This window comes from Varanus komodoensis, unplaced genomic scaffold, assembly GCF_004798865.1.
Source record: "Varanus komodoensis strain SLA01 unplaced genomic scaffold, ASM479886v1 scaffold16, whole genome shotgun sequence".
Taxonomy (NCBI): Eukaryota; Metazoa; Chordata; class Lepidosauria; order Squamata; family Varanidae; genus Varanus; species Varanus komodoensis.
Window position 1 is genome coordinate 8,987,955 of NW_025335468.1, and position 23,704 is coordinate 9,011,658.

The 23,704-nt window shown below is 42.1% G+C and overlaps 1 protein-coding gene and 1 long non-coding RNA gene across 2 annotated transcripts in view; one reads left to right on the forward strand and one right to left on the reverse strand.

Annotated features, from left to right (window-relative positions):
• LOC123021114 overlaps positions 1-6,716 on the reverse strand; it is a 47,345-nt gene extending 40,629 nt beyond the window's left edge. Inside the window, exon 1 of the long non-coding RNA XR_006414254.1 lies at positions 6,507-6,716. This is a non-coding gene — a long non-coding RNA (uncharacterized LOC123021114). The remainder of the gene's footprint in view (positions 1-6,506) is intronic.
• A 2,090-nt stretch (positions 6,717-8,806) lies between these two features.
• The window catches only part of CD81 (CD81 molecule), a 72,688-nt gene continuing 57,790 nt past the window's right edge, over positions 8,807-23,704 (forward strand). Inside the window, exon 1 of the mRNA XM_044425542.1 lies at positions 8,807-9,063. Coding sequence (XP_044281477.1) covers positions 8,998-9,063 — 66 coding nt within the window. The 5' untranslated portion in view covers positions 8,807-8,997. The remainder of the gene's footprint in view (positions 9,064-23,704) is intronic.

The window sequence follows — 23,704 nt, forward strand, 5'->3', positions numbered from 1 at the left end:
AGGAAAATATTAGACACTTCAACCCACATGACAGTGAGTCAGAAAACTAGAAGAGATTCCACAGTGTCATTGCACTTGCTCTGCCAAACAACCAGTTTGAGTTTCGTTTCCAGAGATACCCACTCTGGAGGCACTGAATTCACTGCACCCACATCCTGCTTGTTCTTCCTTCAGTAAGTCTTACGGTGCCCTTAAGATAGCTTGGAACACGATCACTCCCTCCTGCCCCTTTGTTCTCTCTTCAAGCTAAACATATTGGATTTGTTAGCACTTTTTCCTATCAAATGTTTCACATTCTTTACTATAACTCTGTGAATCTGTTCCACTGTGTCCATTGTCATAGGGAAATGATCTCAACAAGGGCTTTGTAAATGAAATGTGCTTTTTCCAGCATCAAATGTGTGTTTATATTTGAGTTGTGAGCCACTTTAATCCAGCAGTGCTTCTCCTTAAGACGCCATAAACCAAGTAAGAGTAGGGAATCTCAGGCCAAGGCCACATCTGGCCTTCTTGGGGACCCAAGCCAGCCCTTCAAGATTCCCCAGAAGGTTATGCCCACTTCCCCTGACCCCACACTTTCCCCCTAGTCCCCAATTGGCTACGAATTGGTCAATGATTTCCTAGCCTTTAGCTTTTTCCTAGCTAATTTCCCCATCCTAAAGGCACAATTCAGTGCATCTTTAGACAAAAAAGGCATACAATTCCCAGCATGCCTCAGCCAGCATGACTAGCTCTAAGGACACTGGGAGCTGCAGGACCTTTTTCTAACTAAGCATGCATTGTATTGCAAACTAAAATGTTGAGAAGTCTCTCCTAAGACTTAGTTACTGGCAATAAGAGCTTCAACCTATGAGACGTAGCTGTTTCGGGTATTTTGACCCTGTCCCCTTTTGCTTGGCCCTATCCACTGCAAGAATATGTCCCCCAAGAGTATCCCCAACATTGAATTTGGCCCTCAGCCTGGAATAAGCCTCCATTCCTGTTCTAAAGTAACTGAAAGATTCAGTGCATTGCTGATTCTGAGGTCAGAGTAGGGAGTAGCTGCAGATAAAAACGGATACTTATTGAGTAAGGTAGAAATGGCAAGTACTGGCTGATATACTTGTGAGATGAGGCAATCTCCTCCAGCTCAATCTGGGATAGGAACAGTGCGTTTTTTGTAAAAAAAAAAAAAAAAAAAAGGTGTCAAAACTCACGTCGGCCAGCAGTAAGCACACACACCAATCCCAAGCCTCCGAGTCCGGAGCAGCTATCTCTCACTATCAGATAGCAAATCGCAGACACAATAGCAGCCTGCAGGCACTATGTTAATGATGTTTGCTGCTGATCTGCTAGCCAAAATCACTTCGTAAAATCCATTGAAAAAAAAGGTGCGGAACGCCGCTGCGTTCTATGACAAAAAAAAAGCCCTGGATAGGAATGTTTCCCTTGTCTGCCCATCTGAATGACACATCAGTTTGAACGGAGTCCCTAGCTTTCCTTTTCTCATTCCCCTGTGCAGCAGAAATAGGTTTTCAGCCAAAACCTGAAATGTTTCAATATGAGCAAAAAGCACTCTGTTCCAGTGAGCTGCAGTGAAGTCACAATCCCATGAAAAGGCTGAACTGTATTTAGCTCATTAACTTTCAATATGCTGGGTTGCGTTTTTCTTCCTGATCTGGGATGGCTAACACATGATGGCTTAGGACAGATCTGACTTCAGCAGCATTAAAATGCTAAACATAAACAGTTTTTGCCTTCATATGGTAGAAATGAAAAAAGTCTGCCTAGTCTGTGTTCCTGTCTTGGAGGAATGCTTAAAATGCACCCAGCCAGAAGGACTTTCCTGTTGTTATACAGAAGCAGAGCTGCATGAACCTGTGCCAGGGCTATTTTCAGTGCTATGAACAGCTCTGGAATATGTGGAAGCAGTAAAAGAGTGTGTATGAGTAGTATTTGCAGGCTCTGACCACTGGGGAACCCCTACTTGTTTCCCTACTTTGGCATTTCTCAAACTGGTGCTCTCCTGATGTGCTGAGATGCAACTCGGATTACCCCGTCAGCTGAATGTAGTCCAGCACATCAGAAGAGTACCAGGCTGGGGAATGTTGCTGTGACCCACAATGGGATTCTGCCCTGGCAGAATAAATAAAAAAAGGATTTATTTTGCAAAATAAAGGTCCCCTGTACCTCATGGTTGCAGAGAGGCCTGTTCAAACTTTTCACATCATTTATATACCTTCCCACACGATGGATGTCAGAAATGCTACTTTGGTTGGCTATTTGCCACTGAGCAGTTCTGCACACCAAGATTTAAGAAAGATTCAGAAAAATTAGAAAGGGTCCAGAGGAGGGCAACAAAAATGATCCAGGGTTTGGAAACATTGCCCTGTGAAGACAAACTGAGAGAACTGGGCATGTTCAGCCTTGAGAAGTGAAGACTGAGGGGGGACATATATACCTCTAGAAGTACCTCAAAAGCTGTCACAAAGAGGAAGATCAAGATCTCTTCTCGCTCATCCCAGATTGTAGTTCATGGAATAATCAATTCAAGCTGTAACAACCCTAGATATCAGGAAAAGTTCCCTCACTGTCAGAGTATTGACTGTTGAACCAGTTGCCTAGAGAGGCCATGGGCTCTCCCAGCCTAGAGACATTCAAGGCAAAAATGGATGGTCATCTGAGTGGTGTACACTGGTGTCCTGTTGCAGCAGGGAGCTGGACCTGGTTCCATGGCAGAGATTAAATGAATCATGGACTCTTTGATTCACTTGCTCAGCTGCTACACTACACCAGCAACAATGCCTCATTGTCTGGCTGGGAACACAAAACCTGTTACTTCTTCCCTTCTTTCTGGACCATAGCCAATGGGTTTTTGTGATGGAGAAAAGCTGCCTTTCCTTCTTATTTAGTTACTTATTCAAAGCATTCTTCCATTGGAAGAAAGATCCAAACTGGCTTAAAATAAGAAAACAAATAGCAAGATAAATGTTAAACACACACAAACTATTGAAATGAAAAGGGAGCCAGTAATGTAACCTAACATAGCCAAAGCAATATAAGCCCAGGAGAAAGCATTCAGAACCAATAAATCCATCAGCCTCCATCAAAAGCTTGCCAGAATAAACTGTTCTTGATAAAGCATAAAAAAGAAAACAGGGCCTTCCCTATGGAGGGCATTTCACAACATTGCCTCCACAACTGTAAAGCCTCAGCTCCTTAAAGCCAACTCCCAAATGTCTTGTGACTAAAAGAACCTCAGAGCAGGACATTAGACAGTGACTGGACAAAACTATGCAGAAGAAGGTGGTTCTTTAAGAACCCGGTCCCAAGGGTTTGGAGTATGGATAGGCGATTTGTGGCCTTCCAGATATTTTCACCCAGAAATCCCCCAGTTGCTCAGCATTAGCTATGCCAGCTAATTAGCAGTGCTGAGTCTTGTAGGCCCAAACATCTGGAGAGGCACTAATAACTACAGCTTAACAGACAAGCACCAACTTAAATTGACCACCGAAATGAATAAGCAACTAATTAAGGTAATGATGGACTGGATTAATATGCTGCAGCCATTTGACAAATGTTTAATTTCTCAAAATGGCTAGTGGTGCCATTTCTGATTGACTGAAGTTTCTGGATACATTCCAATGGCAGCCCCATGAAGAATACATTAACACGATCCAGTCTTGAGGTTATTAAGCATAGTTCACTCTTCCACTAAAACTAGTCCTTAGTTTGGATTGAATGGTATTCAACGTGGAGGAAGGTTCCTGTGCATATGAAAAGCACTGATAATATGTGTTAAAAACCTGTTAAATTCAGAAGTGCATGTTTATATATATTCAAGCTTGCCTCACAATATGGTAGATGCAGATGCTCTCTATGGACCACACAACAAATGTAGGAAACTCTTTCCAAGCAGACATAAGCAGGGTATTTTTTCCTTCTCTAAAGAAGCTGACAATTATGATGACAACTCCCACATGGCAGAAGATAAAATATTACCTCAGTCCGTACTGTCTCTATGAGCAGACTTTTTCTTCAGCCACTGCACTACTGCTTTGCAGCTATAATACTGACTGGATTTATAACCAGTTATAAATTGCCAGGTTACAATTTAGAGACAGAATTTGTCCTATAGGTGATCATCTGCCAAGCCTACTAAAGATGTATTCTGCATATGCAGTCTCCTACCAAGAGTCAAGGTCTGCTTGAGCAACGTTGATTTCCATAGTCTCATCCACATGCAAGGCCTGCTCTGGAAGAAACACTTCATGCTGCTTATGCTGAAAAGCCAGAAGTTGCCATTCTTGTAAAACTAAGTTAGAAAATAGATAAAACTATCAGCAAATTGCTGGAAAATGCCTCTGTTTTGTAGCAATCTTTTAGCACTTGTGAAAATGTTCATTATTGTTAGTATCAGTCTCACAGGGTCAATTCTCCATTGACCTTTCTCGCCATCAGTGCTGGTTTTTCCAAGGCCAAACTTGAAGTGCTATGTGAGTTTGTGACACCCCATTGTAAAGTCCAGGGCATGGATGAACAGAGGCACCAGGACCCAGATAATTCAGTCAGTAACCTATATGACCAAAGTCTAGTCACCAGCCAAATCCAAGTCATTATCCAGAGCAAGCCAAGATCAAACCAGGAGCAAACAGGGAAGCAAACAAGGCATAGTCCAGATAGCCAAGTTTAGTCAAAGGTCAGAAGCCGAGAAGATAGCATGAGGGCAGGGATACATTTGGGGCAGAGGCAGGAGCAGACAGGACCCAGACACCACAGAGAGCTTCAGTGCACTGGAAGCCAGTGTTGCTGAGGCAACTTCAGGCAGGAAGAGCCACTTCTTAAATAGCTCTTCCCCCAGAGCTCCCAGGTAGTGTTCATGAAGGCCCTGGCAGCTGCAGCGGAGTCTGGGAGTAATCCTGCCACTACCGGGGCTGTTATTCTGGCATTTTGCCAGCAGATGGAGCCCTGAAGCTTCCCAGATCCTGACACTCATTTACCGTATGATTCCCTATTGGGTAGAATCCCCTTAAGCCAAATAGGAGAAAGGCAAGGAACTGAACCCATGGCACTGAACCAGATCAGATAGTGGTAAATATTTGCCTAATTTGCTTTTCACTAGGGAAATTTCAACCTCTCCAAAAAATTAAATGCCATTTTCTTCCTAATAATCAGGTAAACTTGAGAATACTGAATAGTTCTAAACAAGTGAGGCTTACTGCAGATACCCTAGACCAGGGGTCGGCAAACTTTAACACTCAAAGAGCCATTTCAACCCATTTCCCACACAAAAGAAAACACCAGGAGCCGCAAAACCCTTTGACATCTAAAATGAAGATAACACTGCATATTTTACCTTAATGCTACGTATATCTTCATTATGATTTAGCTGCAGCTCTTGTTCAGTCACTAAAAACTGTTATTTCTAATCTTACATTATAAACTAATAGGACTTCTTTCATATATTTTGAATAGAACAGCCTCCTGAAGAATCAAAGTCAGTGCTAAAGGGTTGCATGCATTAAACAGCAAATCCCATAAGTTCATCAGCAGTAAAAGCAAATGACTCTACCCACGTATCATTAAACGTTTGGTTTTCTTCAGAAACTTTTCTTTTTTTCGATTTATCCATGGTTGGCCTATGAGGGGGGGCAGGGAGCTCAGTAAATCCACGTGGGTCTGCAGATCGGGGGCTGTGCTGGAGATACAGGTGTGTTTAGTGACTTATTAGCAGATAAACAGTCAAGTGCTGTGAATTGTGACAGGTCCCAAGTGCAGCTTTTAACATTCTGATAAAGGAGATTACATTGGGACAAAGAGAATCTTTTCAGCAGGTTTCATGTAACATGAGAGCCTGCAGGAAGCTTGTTTAGCAGAGGAAATGTAGCGATATACTTAACTAGCTGATTTACTTAACTAGCTAGAGCTGAGTTCCTGAGTGGAGCTTCGGGCAGATCAGCAGCTGTGCCGGCGCGTGTTTTGAGAGACAGAGCCGCAGCAGAAGGGTTCAAGAGCCACGTGTGGCTCCGGAGCCGCCAGTTGCTGACCTCTGCCCTAGACAAATATCCCTTCTAGTTTTAAAAAGATATAGTAGGCATATACTGACACAGAACCAAACACTGGAGATAAAGTAGTGCCAGTGATCTAAAACATGTTGTTATCAAAGATCAAGTGCTATTAACAAAACTACACGAGCTATTTGTTTTGTTGAGTTTTGTTGAGCTATTAACAAAACCACACGGTATCTCTTTTTCGTGTCTAAAAAGATGGTTGGCCAATCATGAGCACTTACTCAGGGGAGGTGTTCTGGTTTGCCCACAGTTTTCACTTAGAACTGCTCCTGGACAGGCCTTGGGTAACTGGTTTATTCTTGTGCATAGTCAGTCACTCAAAGAGCTTCTCTCTAGTCCCAACAGGTTCATGTCCCAAGGCTATAAACAAAGCAACCAAACCAGTAACACACTCAGATGCTAGCTCTATCCCCATATGTACTCAGGAAACACTGTCACAGGAACAAAAAAAATTACCGAGCCATTAGAGTCTTGTTCAATTGCTCATCTTCTCATGCAATATATGCCATCTTCTGTCAGCAATTGTGTTGTGTATTCACAAGAGGACAAACAGGACCAGTCTTTATAGAAAAGAATCAACAGGTACACATCTGGCAGAAATGGGAGTATCCAGAATCCAATGGGAGAAGAGCTTCTCAGGACTCTCGGTAACATGCCTTAAAATGGCCACTGAGGAACAAAGGAAGAAACAGTTGCCTTGTATTTATAATGTATTTTAATTTTACTATGTTTTATGGTTTGTTTTTAATTGTTATTTATTTTATCTGTATTTTAAATATATTTATACCGCACACTGTGAGCTGCCCAGACAGCCTTTGGTTATGGGGTAGCATACAAATGCAATAAATAAATAAACAAACTGTACGAGGGATGAGAGTGAGAGACTACAGAATTAGGATTCATCAAAGGGCTTGTTTCTGTTGCTAGAAAGTTGAGTAGGGATAATGGGAGGGAGCTTTGTCAAACTATGAAGCAATCCTATAGTCCCTAGGTGAGCCTCCCAAACAACAAAGGATTGTGCAGATCTCCCCTTCTGAATTTCAGCTCTCAGACCTCAGAAAGGAGAAGGGAACAATGCTAGATGCTCTCCAAGTTTGGAAAAGTGGCCTAAGAGGAAAAGAGGCATTCCCATGGGGTAAGAGACTGGAGAGGCTCAGGATAACTACTACAGCTCAGATTATCCTGAGCTTCTTTAGCCTCTTTTCTTCCTCCTTTAAACCACCTTTGCCTGATGGGCTAAAAAGTCAATCTAGCAAAATCTGCAGGGAAGATGGGGTAGTGAAGATCATCTCTGCCACTCCTCCAACACCTCCAAATTTGGGAGCTCCCAATTACCAAGAACACCATTAATAGACTGGCACCTTGCATGTGTTAATTGGTTTACTGAGTCTAGGGAGTTCGTGTTATCAGCAACAGCTGTACTGTGTTATGGTGTTATCAGCAACAGCTATACTGTTATTGTGTTATCAGCAACAGCAGTACTGTGAATGATCACCAGTAATAACATGATTGGCACTTAGTGCATTTAATTTCTTTCTGACCCCACTCTTTAACATTGTCCCTTCTACTGCATCCTCATTTGTTGCTATGTGCCATCAGGTTGTTCCCCAACTTACGGCAATGCTATGTATGAAGGCCCTCCAAAATGTCCTATCCATGGCAATCCTGGTCAGCTCTTACAAATTCCTTTGTTGAGTCAATCTCTCCCTATTTGGTTTCCCTTTTCTTCTCCTGCCTTCAACTTTCCCTGCTAAGATTGTCTTCCCCAATGTGTTTCGCCATCTCATGATGTGCTCCATCCCTCATATGTACTGTATAAAAAAACTGCAACTCTTCCTAATATACCATTGCAATGAATTATAGTCCCTGCACTGGAATAAATGGATTAGTCTTTAAGATACCATGGATATGGCACTTGGTAGCTCTTGTCTGCACTTGGAAACCCACAGATCCACTCTGTGGGTTATCTGCCCAAAAGCTCACAGTGTTCCCGACAGCCAATCAGGCATCTTGTGGGTCCCAGCCACCTCCTCCCTCAGGTACCCCAGGGACCCTTAGGGAGCACAGAGGGTTGCCCCTGCTTTCTGCAGCAAAGGGGATCGGAGTGATGGGAGTAGGCATTGGAGTGACTGGAGTAGGCCATCTTTCCAGCTGGATGTCAAGGTGGCAGTAGCAATCTCCACCCCATCATGTCATGGTGAAGCCTTTTTTAGGCTTGACCAGAGATGGGTCATGTCATGTGGGTTCAGATGACACAATAAGCCATCATGACTCCAACAAGCTGTGGGTGGTCAGGGTAGCTTATACCCCAAACTTAAGCCACCCTGACAAGTCCATTGGGCAGCATTAGCCCATCCTGCGAATCCGGTCATCTTCGCTGCCGATTGGTTACAGATCAGTTACCAGCGTTTTGATTAGCTGATAACACGCTGCTGAAACATTGAAGCAGTCAACAGGGCTGGTATGGTTTTCTTGGTCCAAAACCAGCCCACTGCTTTCATCGGCTTCCTCGTGTAGAGAGCAGGCTGTTGCAGCAGCCCCTCTGGCCGGCTCTGATTTCAATTTGCACGCTCCTACAGCGGCGGGCGACCCCGTCCTGCATGCAGCCGGCAGGAAGACCCCCGCTGCTGGGAGGGGGAAGGCGGCAGTGCGGAGCGGCAGCCTCCGGGAGGCAGTACGCTCCGCTCCGAGGCCTCTCCGGCTCGGCGCCAACGGGGGGGAGGAACCAGGATCCGCGCAAGGGTCAGGGGGAGGGTGTCTGCGAGGCAGAAAGAGGGTGGAGAAATAACGGGCAAATAATTCAGGCACCCAGCCTAGCTGTCTGTAGCCCCGGAAAACAACAACAGAGCCCATCGTCAGAAGCCGCGGTAGCTGTCGCAGCGCCTCGTTCTGCTTGCGGAAAACAGGCCAGACCCTCACCGGGCAGTCGAAGCGCAGAGCCGCAGCGATGGGAGTGGAAGGCTGCACCAAGTGCATCAAATACCTGCTATTCGTCTTCAATTTTGTCTTCTGGGTGAGTCGCGCCTTCGCCTGCTTTGTACCGTTGCTGAATTCAGCCCTTGAGGCGGCGGGCTCTCTCCGGAGGATGGCTTTGATTCGTGAGGCGCTGCTCCTTACCTCTTCCCTGCCCGCGGCTGCCGCCGCCACAGCCTGCCTCTGTGATCATTTCCCCCCCGAAATAATGAAGCTGGCTCCATAATGAAGCTGGCTCCGAAGGGAGCCCAGCAGGCGGATCTTTTTCTTGCTCGTAGCCTCGTGCATGCAAAAGAAGCTACGCGCTCCCAGCCGCTCTCCAGCGGCCTTTCCTTGCTTTCTGCGAGGCTAGGACGGTGAGATGGCTGCGTGCAAGCAGCTCCCCTTTCTGCAGAGCGGTGCATCCAGTATCAACCGGGTGTTGCTTGTTGCAGGACCTGGCTTTCGCTACACTGGGCTTCCTTTTGAAAAAGGATCGGGATGATAGAATGGAGCCGGAAAAGAAAGGCCGTGCATAGACAGCTTCTTGCAGAAATACCATATGCAAACTACAATTTCGTTCTCTTAAAAACCCCCGACGTAGTATCTTAAAAAACAAGCATTTCCTGATCTTAAATCAATGTGAGTTTTTGTAACCGCTACTCTCGTCGTTTATGAAAGTTTTTCTGCAGCTACTTCAGAGGTAGCAGGAAATGTTTTGGGGAGGCAACACCGCCTGTTTGCCCATTATTCAGGTCGAGTTTGTAACTTGATTGCAGGCAGAAGAAAATGCCTTAGTCAAAGATTTCTCATGAACTCCTAGGAAACAACATCCCAAAGAGATGTTTCAAAGAGACATCGAAATTTAGGAGACGTGTGGCTTTCATCCCCAACCCCAAATGTTCATACGCAGAGGGAAACATCAGTTTCCTTCTGGTAGACAAGTTTTTTTTAAAGAACCTTGCATTCTGTGGCTTACTGGGTTGTACATGCTCAGGTAAGAAGCTTTGGCATGTTACAAAGTTTTCATATGATGTGAAATGGCAAAAAAATCAGTTAAGCATTTAATTTCTTTCCTTCTGTCAGTTAATGCATTTTGAAAAATTATATACTTCTGCATCTAAGAACTAAGGCAAGTTTTGTTGGTTTGTTTGTTTTTTAATAAAGAGGAAGGGGAGTAGTGTTTGTGGGTGTGGAAGAGAGAGCTAAAAATATATGTGAGAAATAAGGCTGCTTTAAAATGGATGACTTGCAGTGCTTTTCAGTCTGCCTCTCATGATCTCATCTTTCCTTCTTGGCTGGGAAATTTTGCACCGACCACACCCCATATCTCAGAAGAACTTGGGCTTCTTGAAGTTCCCGTGACTTTGAGTAGAAGGGATTTGGATCTTCTAAGTTGATATTTGTTAAACCTTGGCACTTGAGTTCTACAAATTTGAAGGTTCCTATTAACTTGCCCTACCAATGACACCAGTAAGGGAACAGGGTTTTCTTGCGGAGAGGAGATGGCCTGCTACAAAACAGTTGCCTCTTAATTGCAATGTTCCATCAATGGGAACCAGTAGTGGAACTTGTTCAAAGCGTTCCTTTGAGTTCCAACGCAAGTGTGAAGTATTCCTTCTTCCTTTAAATGCTTAAATGTGTCAACACCATCATTGATGCCAGGGCCAATGGGAACAAGGGAGCCAAGGTCTACCCTTTTATAGGAATGTTTTCTGTGAGGAAAGAAATTAGCTTGAAGAGTTGCTAAAGCCAGTGGGCATCCACTCCATTTTTAATGCCCTGTTGCAGTTCTGCCCTGCATGGCTGCTGCCAACTCAACAATCAGTCACTTTTCAAAGTATAATCAAATATATCAAATTATAACAGCTTTGAATTGTAGATGAGTAATTAAGTGACTGCCTTTGTGTCTGCTGTATGCTGATGTAAGACCACTGTGTTGTGTCTGCTGTACATCCTTTCTGGTGACCAGTGGTTTAGAAGCAAAGAACAAAATCCGTTACATTCCGTGTTTGTTGCAAAGATCTGTAGGCTACGTTCCTCTGTCCACCTTGTTTGGGAATAAGCTCCATTGAATTTAATGAAGCTTAAGTCTCCTCAAAGATGCATAGGACAGCATGTGCATTAACATTGAGATTCCTGGTCATTCACTGTAATTTTCTGGTCATTTTGTTTTGATGTACTTGAGAACTATACCCCCTTTTCATTTTTTCTTGCTGGAATTAACATTGCTTCCCACCTATGCCATTTTACTTTGCCACCCCAACCTGTAGCTAATATTTTCTGTTGAATTATGAGGCCAAAAAGTCTTTGGGCAAGGAGTGGTAAAAGTCTATTATTAGTTTAAGCTTAAGGTGATGGCAGGGGTTTCCCCTTAGCAAATTATGTTACATTGCCTTACACCAGGGGTCTCAAACTCAACTTACCTGGGGGCCGCGGGAAGTAGAGTCTGGGTGAGGCTGGGCCACATCGAGTATTCCACCACCGCGGTGGGGATGGGCCGCTCATCCCACGGCCGGCCCGGGCGCCGCCGGCGCTTTGAAGGCCGCAGGGCCCCTCTCCCGTGCCCCGCCCGTCCCGGCAAGTGGCCCGCGAGTTTGAGACCCCTGCCTTACACTGTCACCTTCTTTCCCCTCCAACCACTTTTTAAAGTAGCAGGGCTAGTTATAGCTGTTGGCATATCAGGAGAGTTTTGCCAAGAATGCATTATTTGGTGATTTGTTGATGATATGTAAATAGGGTGTGCTTCCTTGCATGGTCCCGCAGTGAATTTATGAGGATTTGCAAATATGTTCATTCTGCTGTTTTCTTTTAATCCTGTTGGTCTGAGCTGAAATGTTGGACTTTGAATCTTCCTCCTATACATACTGTAAATATTACTCAATGATTCTAAGACATTCATGTATGTTTTTATATTGCACAGCTGCACATAAGAATAATTCTGATATGTATCTTTCACCAAGTCTTTCTAAGAGCAATTCCCAGTTCCTACTGATCATCCCTGAATAAATGTGTATAAAATGTATGACCTGTTCTTAGATCAATACATTCTATCAGATTGTTCATTCCAGGGATATTGGGAGTATCCATAATTGCAGGAATGTGTCCATGTACTGTTAGCATGCAGGTCCATACATGCAGTCCTGTGTCTGGAGATGGAAGGAAGGGATCGCATAAGCACAGTGAGGAAAAGCAATGGACTTGCATTCATGAACCAGCCCTTAGCTAGACGAAGGGAAGCTCAATTTTGTTCTGACTTTGGGATGCTCAGTGGGATACCGTATCCCACTGAGCACCACATTCCAACCCATGAGAATGTAATGAGAACAGTGAAGTAGGATTCCAGTCATTAAGAGAATGATGGAGAACAAGGAGGATGGGTGTAATTGGAAGGCTCCTTCTGAAGGTATAATTAAGGTTTAAGGCAACATGTGAAAGTTTGAAAAGAACTGGGAGATTTGAGAATTGCTATATGCACAAGGGAGAAGACATGATTTACTGTGCTAAAAACAAGGTTCTTCTGTAGTAACTGAAATACCCTCATTTGACTAAAATTAAAGGGATGGAATGAGCTATCATTTCAGTTAATTCCATTCACAATACCTTCCACAGAGAATGAGAAAACATCATATCTCCTCCTCTTTTTCTGTTCTCTATTCAAAACTCTTACTCACAAATCTTTTTCTTACCCTGTTTTGTTTGCTTCCTGTTGCTGTAATTTGGCATTGTATTAAGGGCATGTGACCCTGGAAATGACAAAATTTAGCAGGATGGATATGTAAGAGCCATTGGCCAACCTGTCTGCTCACAGCAGTCGTTTGATTTGTCACAAGCATCTCATAATAAGTGTAGCTTTGTGATAAGAGCTCCTTTGTTTTCTGAAAGTTTCGTTCTATGCACAATTGTGGGGGCCTTTTTTATGTTAAGCAATCATTCAGGATGGAGGTATTCTATCATAAAGGCAAGATTGGCATGAATGATAGAGGCCTCTTTCTGGTCTTTCAGTTTCCCTCAGCTCACTCTTGGATTACCCTGTGAACATACCAAGGCCTTTTTTAATACATGTATGTTCATCATTTGACTTTCAGCGGAATAAAGCATCATGTATGAGATAATAGAAACCTGTAATTGTATAATTTTGTATCATTTGTTTTTGTTTTTATTTTTTTATTTATTTTTCGATTTATATCCTGCCTTTTTCCTACAAAGGGCTCAAGGCAGCTTACATCATTCTCCTCCTCAATCTTATCCCCACAACAACAACCCTGTGAGGCAGGTTGGGCTGAGAGTCTGTGACTGGCCCAAAGTCACCCAGTTGGCTCCATGGCGGAGCGGTGACTAGAACCCAGACCGCCTGAGTCCCAGTCCCATGCTCTTAACCACTACACCACACTGGCCCTGCAGACTGTTTCATGCTGTTCTGCAGATAGCTTTACAGTGAGCCTGATTGGCATGGTTTGCCTCCATCTCCATGATTGTTCTCATCCCGTTTGGGGTCTAGGTAAACTGGGCTTCTACTCACATGGTTCTTATACTACTGACATCACCAGATTAAGCATGGTTGGAAGTATGTGGTTTGCTAAATGCACAGTTAGTGGAACCCTATGGGCAGAAGTCTGTACGCCAACTAAGATGGTTGTTCCCATATTAGTGCAAAAAGGGGTGGGGGTCGCATAAGGCTGTAGAGGGTGAATAAGCTAGAAGGATTCTGTGAGCAAATGATACTTGTGGAACTATTTGTCTGCCTGATCTAAATGGAAGCAGTTTGCAAAGCACATTTTACTTTAGTCGTGGGAGCTGGACCCTTTGGGATCTGATCAACAGTTCCTACCCACAAGTTCTGTGGCTTCCTGGCATACAAAACCCTGTGAAAACTAGAAAGATTCCCAGGACTGATCCCAGTCTGACTGGTTAGTATGCAAGTCTGCTCTTTCCCTTGTGCTCCTCTGCCTCCCTTACTCATTTGCTTATCTGTGGTCTGGCACTGTTGGCAACCTTGTGTGAAACAGAAGAAAAACTTTGGCAGTTCCCTACAACAGCATTGGCATATCAAAGAGAAGCTTGTTTAGAATCTTTAGAAGAAGAAAAGAAGCAGTTTTAGTGCTTGACTATATTCACTGACAAGATAAAAACCTGCCAGCTTATTTTGGTTTAACATCTCAAATTAAACTCCAGTGTAAATAAGCTAACAGCCTACTCTCCTTCTTGAGCTATTTAGAAGGTAGCAGTGTAACTAAGTGGAAACATTGGCGAATGGTTTTCTAGCCATGTACCATCCTTTCACAGTTCTAAAGTAAGGGATAATTGTAGGTCTTCACAATAGCAGTATATACTTGCATTTTTGTTTCACTTTATGAACAGAAGTTAAAATTGGCTTAGGAATGTGCTGCATACTCTGATTCTGAACTACTTTTTTGGGATTGCACTAACTGCAAAGTCTGAATTGCTAAACTGTTTACTGGTAATGTCCAAACAATGGAGTTTGGTGATGTATTTTATGGGCTTAAGTTTTGTCTTGTAAACCACTCAAAAGTTTCAACTAATGTGTGGTATGGAAATGTAATAAATAGCTTGAATTTTGCACTAACCAGTTTGCTTGCCTCAGATTTGACAGCAATTTTCAGACCAAATTTAAAGTGCTAGTATTAACTTACAAAGCCCTAACAACTTTGGGCAAAATTACCTGAAGAAATATTTTCCATATAAACCTGCTTACACCTTAATGAGGCCTTTTCACTGGTACCACTTTACCTCAGAAAGGCTCAGCTGGTACCTACACTGTTTTGTTTTGGTGCGAGGACCCCACCTCCTGCCCCAGCTTTTTAACACTTCAATTTACAAATTGGTTAGTACATTTTTAGATCTTCGGACTGCTGCTGGCTTTTATCTTGATCATTGTTTTGGTTTTATTCTCTTTTGAATTTAGGGTTTATATTACATTTTACTATGGTGCTGTATTTAATGGGCTTAAGTTTTGTCTTGTAAACCACTCAAAAGTTTCAGCTAATGTGTGGTATGGAAATGTAATAAATAATGCATAATCAATGCAATTTTTGATTAGTAGGAGAAACTCAGAAATGGAGCAAGGGTGGGAATACTGGTGCATGAGAGAGGACAAGGGTGTGCAGGGCTCTCTGGCAGTACTGTAATCTTCCAGCCATGATCTGAAGCATCATCTGAACTCAGCTGCAGTCTGCTCGGGTTGTGGCATTTTCTCTCCCCAGCTGTAGTTTCTTTTAGGCCTCATGAACCTTGGGGGAGCAGGGGAGGCTTTAGCTGCTCAGTTGGCTGTGGGTGTTGCCACCTACTCTATAACGATAATCTAGTTCCTTCCAACAGTAGAGCTAATGCAGCTATTTATTTATTTATTTATTTATTTATTTATTTATTTATTTAGACGGCTTATATGCTTCGCATAAGCGGCTTACAATCATTAAAATCCCACATATAAATACAAAAAATACATAGAATACATAAAATACATAAAATAGTGGAAACAGCCTGGTCAGTTTAAAATCAATAAATAAACCTTAACAATTAAAATAGCGTTTAAATAAAAAGGTCTTGGCCTGGTGCCGAAAAGCAAATAACGACAGCGCCAGGCGGACCTCTCTAGGGAGCGCATTCCATAGGTTGGGCCTATGGAATTCCATAGGAAGGTATTCCATAACCTTCTTTAGTGAAGTTTATTATGAAGTTGTCTGTGTGGTCGCTGCTTCGCTGAAAGTTGGATTACTGCAAATCTGTCCCTCTCAGTGTAGTCCATGGTACTCATTTGGGGGCTCTGCAAAGGACACACAACCTTGTGTCTAATGTAGCCTATGGCAGCTATCCAGAAAAAGTCCATTTTACATTGCAAAGCAGGAATTTAATTACAAGACATCAGGGTTGCTTTTAATATATTTTTTCCAGATGTCATATGTCTGTTTTCTTTTGCCTGTGGTAGCTATAAACACGATTTGAGGATGAAATAAACAGTTTAAGTACAGTATTTATCTTGCCTCAGTGTGGTTACGAACATTCTTGTTGGTTATTTGCAATTTTCTGATCCCAAACCATAATTAGGCTCTCCATTCATAATCTCTGTAGAAGACATTTTGAAATGGAAGGGCATACATTTTGTTGTTGTTGTTGTTGCTTATGATTTCTGTGCTACATGCTACCAAGTTTTGCATGTTCTTTGCAGTAGCCCTGAAAATATAATTTTACTTTATTCTTCAGTTGTTCCAGGTTTTGTATGTGCACAGTTATTATGAAAGAGTTTGGTCATTCTCTGTCGTATGAGGGAGTGGCAGAGAAAGATTGGATCACATAGCAAAATGCTGGGGAAGAAATGTGTCTCAGAATGATGGGACATGTATTTGAGATCATAGGAGCTTGCTAGGACAGCTTACATGATACAGTTGCTATAGAAGATTCTGACTTGATTCAAACAGTGCTCTGCGGCATATGCAGTGAGTCTTCTGCCATGTGAACCAGGCAAGCATGGGTTGTGTAAGATGTAAACATCACCCTAGGTTGTTAAGCCTCTAAACTATACAGTACTCTGGGTTCACACTTCCTTGTTCAACAATATGAACAGGATGATTATAGGTCATTGAGTAAGAGTGTAACAGAGTTGTTGTGGTTCCATAGCTCTGAAAATGGAAAGGAGGAGAACTTGTGCAGAGGAGGGGAAAGGAGCAAATAGGTCAATGGCGTGTGCCCCAGAGATCAGGAATGTTAAGCATACTCTGAAATGATACAGAGAAGCATAGCACCCCTTGTATATCATTTTTACTGTCCAGCCAGACCAAGATACCTGCATTAGTCTTTCAGTCTCTAACCATAACTAGTCAGTTTTACCTTGTACATAAAAGTGGTTTGGATGGTAGCCTGAAGGGGAACTGTTACACACTTTCTATCTGGCACTAGTAGCTTGTAATGCCTTCTTTTTGATGCTTATAGCTCTGCTTGTTGCTTGGATTCTGTCAGAGAATCCATTCTCTGCTCAGCATTGGTGGGCAACTTTGGCTACCAGTATGTTCAGCCGACCAGGCAATAGATTTTCCAAGCGAACAATAGTCCAGATAAATCAATCTTGAGATCTCGTTTTACTGTAATCTGATATTTTACCTGTGTAGGAACATTCCATTGTTTCATATTAACTTTTGCTTATTTAGAAATCTAAACTATTTAGAAATTTAGAATTTCTTTTAGAAATTTAAATTTAGAAATGTCTGTTTAGAAATTTAGAAATCCAGACTATTGTATTCCAGTCATATCATATAAGTATGAAAGTTAGAAAATGAAGGAAGCTGACAAGAAGAAAATAGATGCATTCTAAACACGGTGATGGAAGAGAACCTTATGAATTCCTGGGACCACCAGAAAGACAAGTAAGTGGGTCCTGGATCAAATCAAGTCAGAGTTCCCTAGACACAAAAATAACAAAACTGAGGTTGTTATACTTTGGATACATCATGAGAAGACAATCAAGATGGGGAAAGTAGAAAGCAGAAGATGAAAGGCAATACCAAATATGAGATGGACTGAATCCATAAAGGAAGCTACAGTCTTGAACTTGGAAGAGCTGAATGGAGCTGTCATGGACAGGAAATTTTGGAGGACTTTAATTCATAGAGTCACCATAAGTTGGAGATGACTTGATAGCACATAGTACACACACATTTAGAAATAGAAAATCTTCTTCTAACAATTATATTCAACCAACATCGTTTTTTTCTTGCCTTCTAAAAGCAAACTCGTTGCTTTTTTTCTTTAAAATGTTTCCTATATAGGATAAAATAATACTTCAGTTTGAATGATTTGAGTTAAGAGCTTGTTGTCAAGGTTTTCAGTTCATTTATTTCACCTACAGCATTTTTACTCCTCTCTTCAGCCAAAAAAAGACTCCCGGAGCAGCTTACAAAGATTAATAACAAGCTTATAATCATTCATACCAATCTAAGCAGATAGCACACCCTCTCTAATGGTATTTGTCACTGGATATTTTAAGCACAGTTGTAAAGCATTTCATAGGGAATAGGACAGTAGCCCAGAGAGCTTCTGCTATTAAACAGTATAGAAATGTAATATATAAATAAACAGAGCACATGCTTTTCATGCGGAAAGTCTCTGGCTCCATCTTCTGCATCTCCCATTAAAAGAATCTGATAATGGGTGATGATAAAGACATCCACCTGAGACCTCAGAGATCTACTGCCAGTCAGAATCGAAACCAATACCAGCCTGGATGAACAAATTGTCTCCCTTTAAGGCAACTGCCAGAAAGTATCAATGAACAATTCTGATCTCTTGTCACTAACACTTTAATCTTTGCTCTGTGCTACAGAAAAAGAAAGGACATTTGTGGATCAGGGTTCACAAATGATTAGCTATATCACTGCTGTAGAACAGGGGTGGAGAACTTGTAGCCCTTCAGATGTTGGTCTCCATCTCCCAGCAGCCTCATCTACCATAGCCAATGGTCAGGGATATTGGGAGTTGCAGTCCAACATCTGGAGGGTCCCACATTCCTCACCCCTGTTTTAGATGATACAGATTCACATCTATGTTTCTACCCACAAACGTGCCATGTTTAATATCAGAAACATGGAGCCCAGATAAACAACATTTGTTGTTGAATATCTGGTGGTTTAATGCTTCCCACATGGATAAAAGCTGCCTCAGTGTACTCTATCCAGTCTTTCTGCTCTTAGTTATAAATCTGTCACAGATGTCGCAATGTAGTGTTGAAGACTGCCAGTGCAGTTGTAGCTTTGGCTACGATCCTAAGTGTTCTTATATGGAAGGTCAAATGATTTCAGTGGAATCATTTTCCTAAGACAAGTATTTATTATTCCAGTTAAACACCTACTCAACTCTTACCTCTTCATATTATCCTTTTACAATGCCTTCTTGGTTTACATTATGGGGCTTCTGTTCCTCTCTCTCGGTATAGTATCATTGAAGACCTAGTTGTGATAGGCTCCCAAATCTGTATTTCTGTCAGATTAAGCGCATCTCAGAGAAATAGTCATTGAGCATTATAGGAAGTAGCCAGTATATATTTTTCAGAAAGTACTCTGTTCTCTAAATAGTGGTCCAGCAGCAAGAACTACTTTTCCTCCTTGCAATGTAGCCTTTTTTCTGGGTCTCCAGACTATAATCAAGTCAACACCACAGTATACGATCATACTGTTGTGGATTGGGGATTGGAAAAGAGATGGTTATTGCTGGAAGCATTCTTCATCAATGCATTGTCGTAGCCAATCATTTCCTGCTGCAGGATCATGTTGGGTTATAATCATGCAGGATTATGAATAGAAAAAACTGACTGGAAAAAGGGCAACATTTTTTTCATCATCCTAGCAAAGGCAAAGGATTTCATAATTCTCGTATCTTTTTGTGAGGAGTGACTACCATTTGGGTGTGCCACATGAAGCAGTGGAGGGCTGAGTTTTGGGTGGCTGTCAGTCTTGGAGATATGATATGGGAATAATCTACTCTTCCTTACATAGTTTTTAAACTGTATCACTCTACATATGGTTATCTTAGGTTAATTGCAAATACACCAAATATTTTGACATGCACTAATTCTCCAGGAATAGCCTTCTAAAGTAAGCAAACCCTAGTATGTGTTGTGCCCCTGCTACTTCTGAACTGAGCTTATAAGAAAGTGAGGTTGCCATCAAGCCCAGCCAGGCCTGCCCTGCAAGGTAGCAGCTCTCCAGAATAATGGGCAGAGTTTTTCCCATCAGTGGCTACCTAATTTTGTTAAGTGGACATGTCTGGAATTGAACCTGGGACTTTCAGTGTGCAGAATATGGGCACTAGTGCTTAGCTACAGTCTTATGTCGTTTTGATTTAAAGCCGCCTTTCATGCCAGAAAGCCTGGAATTTGGTGTTAAGTAACTCAAACTTTTCTTGTGGCAGGGAATTATTAAAAAGTTTTGACCACATTTACTTCTCCCACATCTTAACTGAAGCTTATTATGGCTTCTAGGCTAGCTAAAGTATTTTTCCTGACAAGATATAGTTCAAGAACTGCCAATTGGCCTTCCAAGTTATATAATCCTAGCAGTGTGAATGTTATGATTACAATCAGTCTAACAAAACCCATAGTGTACATACGAGGTGGTGGATGATGAGACACATTATGGACAATTCATATTCTAGGTTTAATCTAGTGGCTGCCTATTCGTATTCCCCTTGAAGCTGCCCTTGAAGTTTTATGTACTTTGTCTTGGTTCTGCTGCCATTTTCTCTAAAACCTTTTATCTGTTTGAGTGCTGAATCAAGCCAACATTTGAAGTCTTCCAAGAATCAGTAGCAGCCATGTTCTGAACTGGTAGTTTAACTACCCTTGAGGACTTAAGTAACAATTGGATCACAGCAAAGTCAGCCCTGGTAGGTAGGGCTGAATACTCTGAAACTACCTGAAACATACTTGAAAAGCCACTGCAAGTCAGTATGGATAGTACTAAACCAGATAGACCAATGGTCTGATTCAGTGTGATGCAGGTTCTGATGTTCTTACATATAGTATACATAGTTTATTATTATTATTTATTATTTAGGGAACTTCTATGCTGCCCCATTCGCCGAAGCCTCAGGGCAGCTCACAATCATAAATAAATAGCATAATATAAAACAATATAATTTAACAGTATAAATTAAGTCTACATTTCATTTATTTGGATTTGCTTTTGAATTTTTGCCTGTGTGTACACAAGTCCTTCGAAGGCATTAGCAAGCTTGCTTCTTTCCAGCCCCTTTATTAGCCAGGATTCAATAACCCATAATATTTTCTCTGTCTCTTTTTCCCTCTTCTCCTCTTTAAAGCATTTTTTAAATGAACAGACAATAAAAGAGATAAGTATGTCATATGAGTTTGATATTTGCATGAAGCTGAGAGACTTCCGTTGCAATTCTGAAAAGTGGGGGGAGGAATGTAGAAGCCCACACGGAGGTTCTGGATGCTATATTTTTAGTGACACTGATCTCTCTCTTGGTGGATGAGTTCACATGATTGCTGTGTGTCTAGAGTGTGGAAAAAACTGGTCTCAGTTTGTGTTTGAAGGAACCTACCCTTGTTTGTATTTCTGAAATGCTGTGTATAAATTTCTTGTCCATATGCTTGTATCATCAAAATATCTCCTTAAAGAAGGGCTCCAGTCCTTTCAATCCCATCTCAAAGTTTCCAGTGTTCCTTCTGTTTGCTAGGGTAACATGTGTCAGAATTCAAACTTTAAAGGACCTTACTACTCATTGCTATTGTAGATGCAAAATGTTTAGCTTTACATTTCAAGGTTGCTTAGGAATGTAGGCTGTGTCTGTTGGATGAGTTGCTCCTGTGGAGAACAGATAGATGTTGCTGCTTTGTACCTATTCCCTGCACATTCCAGCTTTACTCTTCCTGCTACTAGGTAAGAATAGAAATTCAGTACTGGTCTGCATTCCGGTAGCGAGAGTTATCTTGAAATGTTTCCAAAGGCCAGTTGGATATAAACCCGAACACACAAAATTGATGGCTTCTATGAGTGACTGGCATATTGCTGGATATCATATGGGGGCAATCCATGGGCAGGAGTCATTGCCATATATGTGGGAAAGAATCATTCCTGTGGCCTGTTGTGCCTTAGCTGCCACCCCACCCTCCAAATCAATTCCCTTTATCTCGTGGTACTTCTGTTTCCATTGGGCCCAAAACAAGCCACTCTAGTCTGCCATAGTCCGTGATAGGCCAAAAATTCAGGGGGAGGGGAGGGTGTGCAGGAAAGGGAGAGACAGCTTGGTGGGAGACAGCTGTCTTGTTCTTCTGTCTGCATTTTTTGTTGCTCAGTTTCTGGTTGTTTTGGGGGTTTTTGGGGGGGTTTTTTTGGTATTGTGTTTGGAAACTAATACACAAAATACTGTATCATGTGTATGGTGCTTTTGGTTTCTGTCTCAATGGTCCCCAAGGTGGTTTTCCTGTTTTCCCAGCTGTGGGAAGGTTGAAAACCACTGATCTAGATCACCTCACTCCATGGTCTGTCTTGAGGATAATGTTCCAGCCCTCTGTACTTTCTCCCTCAAGAACATTATTCTTAATGGAATATTTATTGAGAAAACAGTAGAATAAGGTGGACCAAAATAGCTTCTTTTCTGTAGGTGAGGAGTGCAAAGTTTTCCTTGTCCATGGAGTGGTGGTTACAAGAAGAGAAGTGGTGTAATTCTTACCTCCTCAAAGATCTAATGATGACCCCCTTGACATCTTGTTTGTGAGAAGAAATGTTTCTGTGTGAGAGAGAAAGAGTCAGTTGGAGGAGTGTGAAAAAGAGGCAAGGGCATGCATGTTTGCTCATGTGTGGGGAAGAAGCAAGCAGGTGGAGGCCAGGCATGCAATATTCAGCCCTGTTGTGGCTGCATTTGCAGAACTCTTTCCGGTTTGTTTGTCAAGAGGTCTAGTAAGAATTTTTGCTTGTGGTTTCAGACAGTTTTATCCAATTGTAGTATACATGTTTTATGCACAGGTTTGTGGTCATGGTGCTGGTACTTTTTGTACATTGTTATAGCTTTGTCTAGCTACCGTGTGCAAAGCTTTCTGCTGAACAATGAGGTAATAGGACTTATTAGAAAAGCTGCATAGATGAGAAAATCTATGGGCCACCCACATTGTCAGGCAAGCCCAAGGAAGGCTTAAGACATTCATACAGTTCAGTCTAGATCCCAAAGTGAGGCAGCATCAGCTTCCTAAAATTAACAGTAGAAAATGTTTTCTAACACTTTTGTGCTATATAAGCCCTATACCTGGTGCCTCCCTTGAAGTTGCTAGTAGAAAAAAATGCAAAAAAAACCCAAACCAAAACAAAACCCCAACCCACCCAGAAAATACTGGTCATATATCCCCTCAGAGGTGCCAGCACTTTTATGCATATGACACCAAGTGGGCTTGTCCTCTGGTAGTACCACTGAGGGTTTCCCATAATTTCAAGCAGTACTTTCTGTCTTGACTTCGCTTGCTTGCTGGTTGTTCCTAAATTTTCGCACTTCCTCTTCAACAGATCCATTGGCCTAGTTCAAACATGCTACTAAAGTAGGAATTTGTTTATCTAATTGTCATATTGTTAACCCATAACAAACCACGGTTGATTTTGTGGCAGCAAATGCAATTTCAACTCATGGTTTGAAATTGATTTATAAATCATAGCTTGCTTTAAGCATGGTTTGTAATTATTTAAACCTAGAATCCTGGCTTATTTCTGGTTCCATTTGATGCCCTGCCGAGGCTTCCTAGCAGAACACTCCAGAACAGTGCAAGGAAAGAGCAACTTTAAAAGGAACTGCTTCTCAGTTCTCTCACTTGTTTTTCCCTCAGTCTTCTTATCCTTCTTCATTTTCTTGGCGCCAGTCTTCTTTCCATGTATAAGTCTTCTCATAGCACAGGACAGAAGTGAGGACTGATGGTCAATTGCCAAACCATATATTTGCCCCGGCAAAGCAAAACAGTTTCCCTTCGCAGAATGGAAATTGATGCTTCTCAGAAAAATATGCACAGCCTGCAAGCCCAGCCTCCAAAACCCACAAACCAGAAGCTGAACACACATGGCACCAAGGAAACTTTCACCATCTTGCAAACATAGCTGAACCACATTTAAGCAAAACTGTGTAACTGCAGGGAAAACACATTGCAGTAAAAAGCACAACTCTTCCCCACTCCAAGTACTCACCCTTCCAAG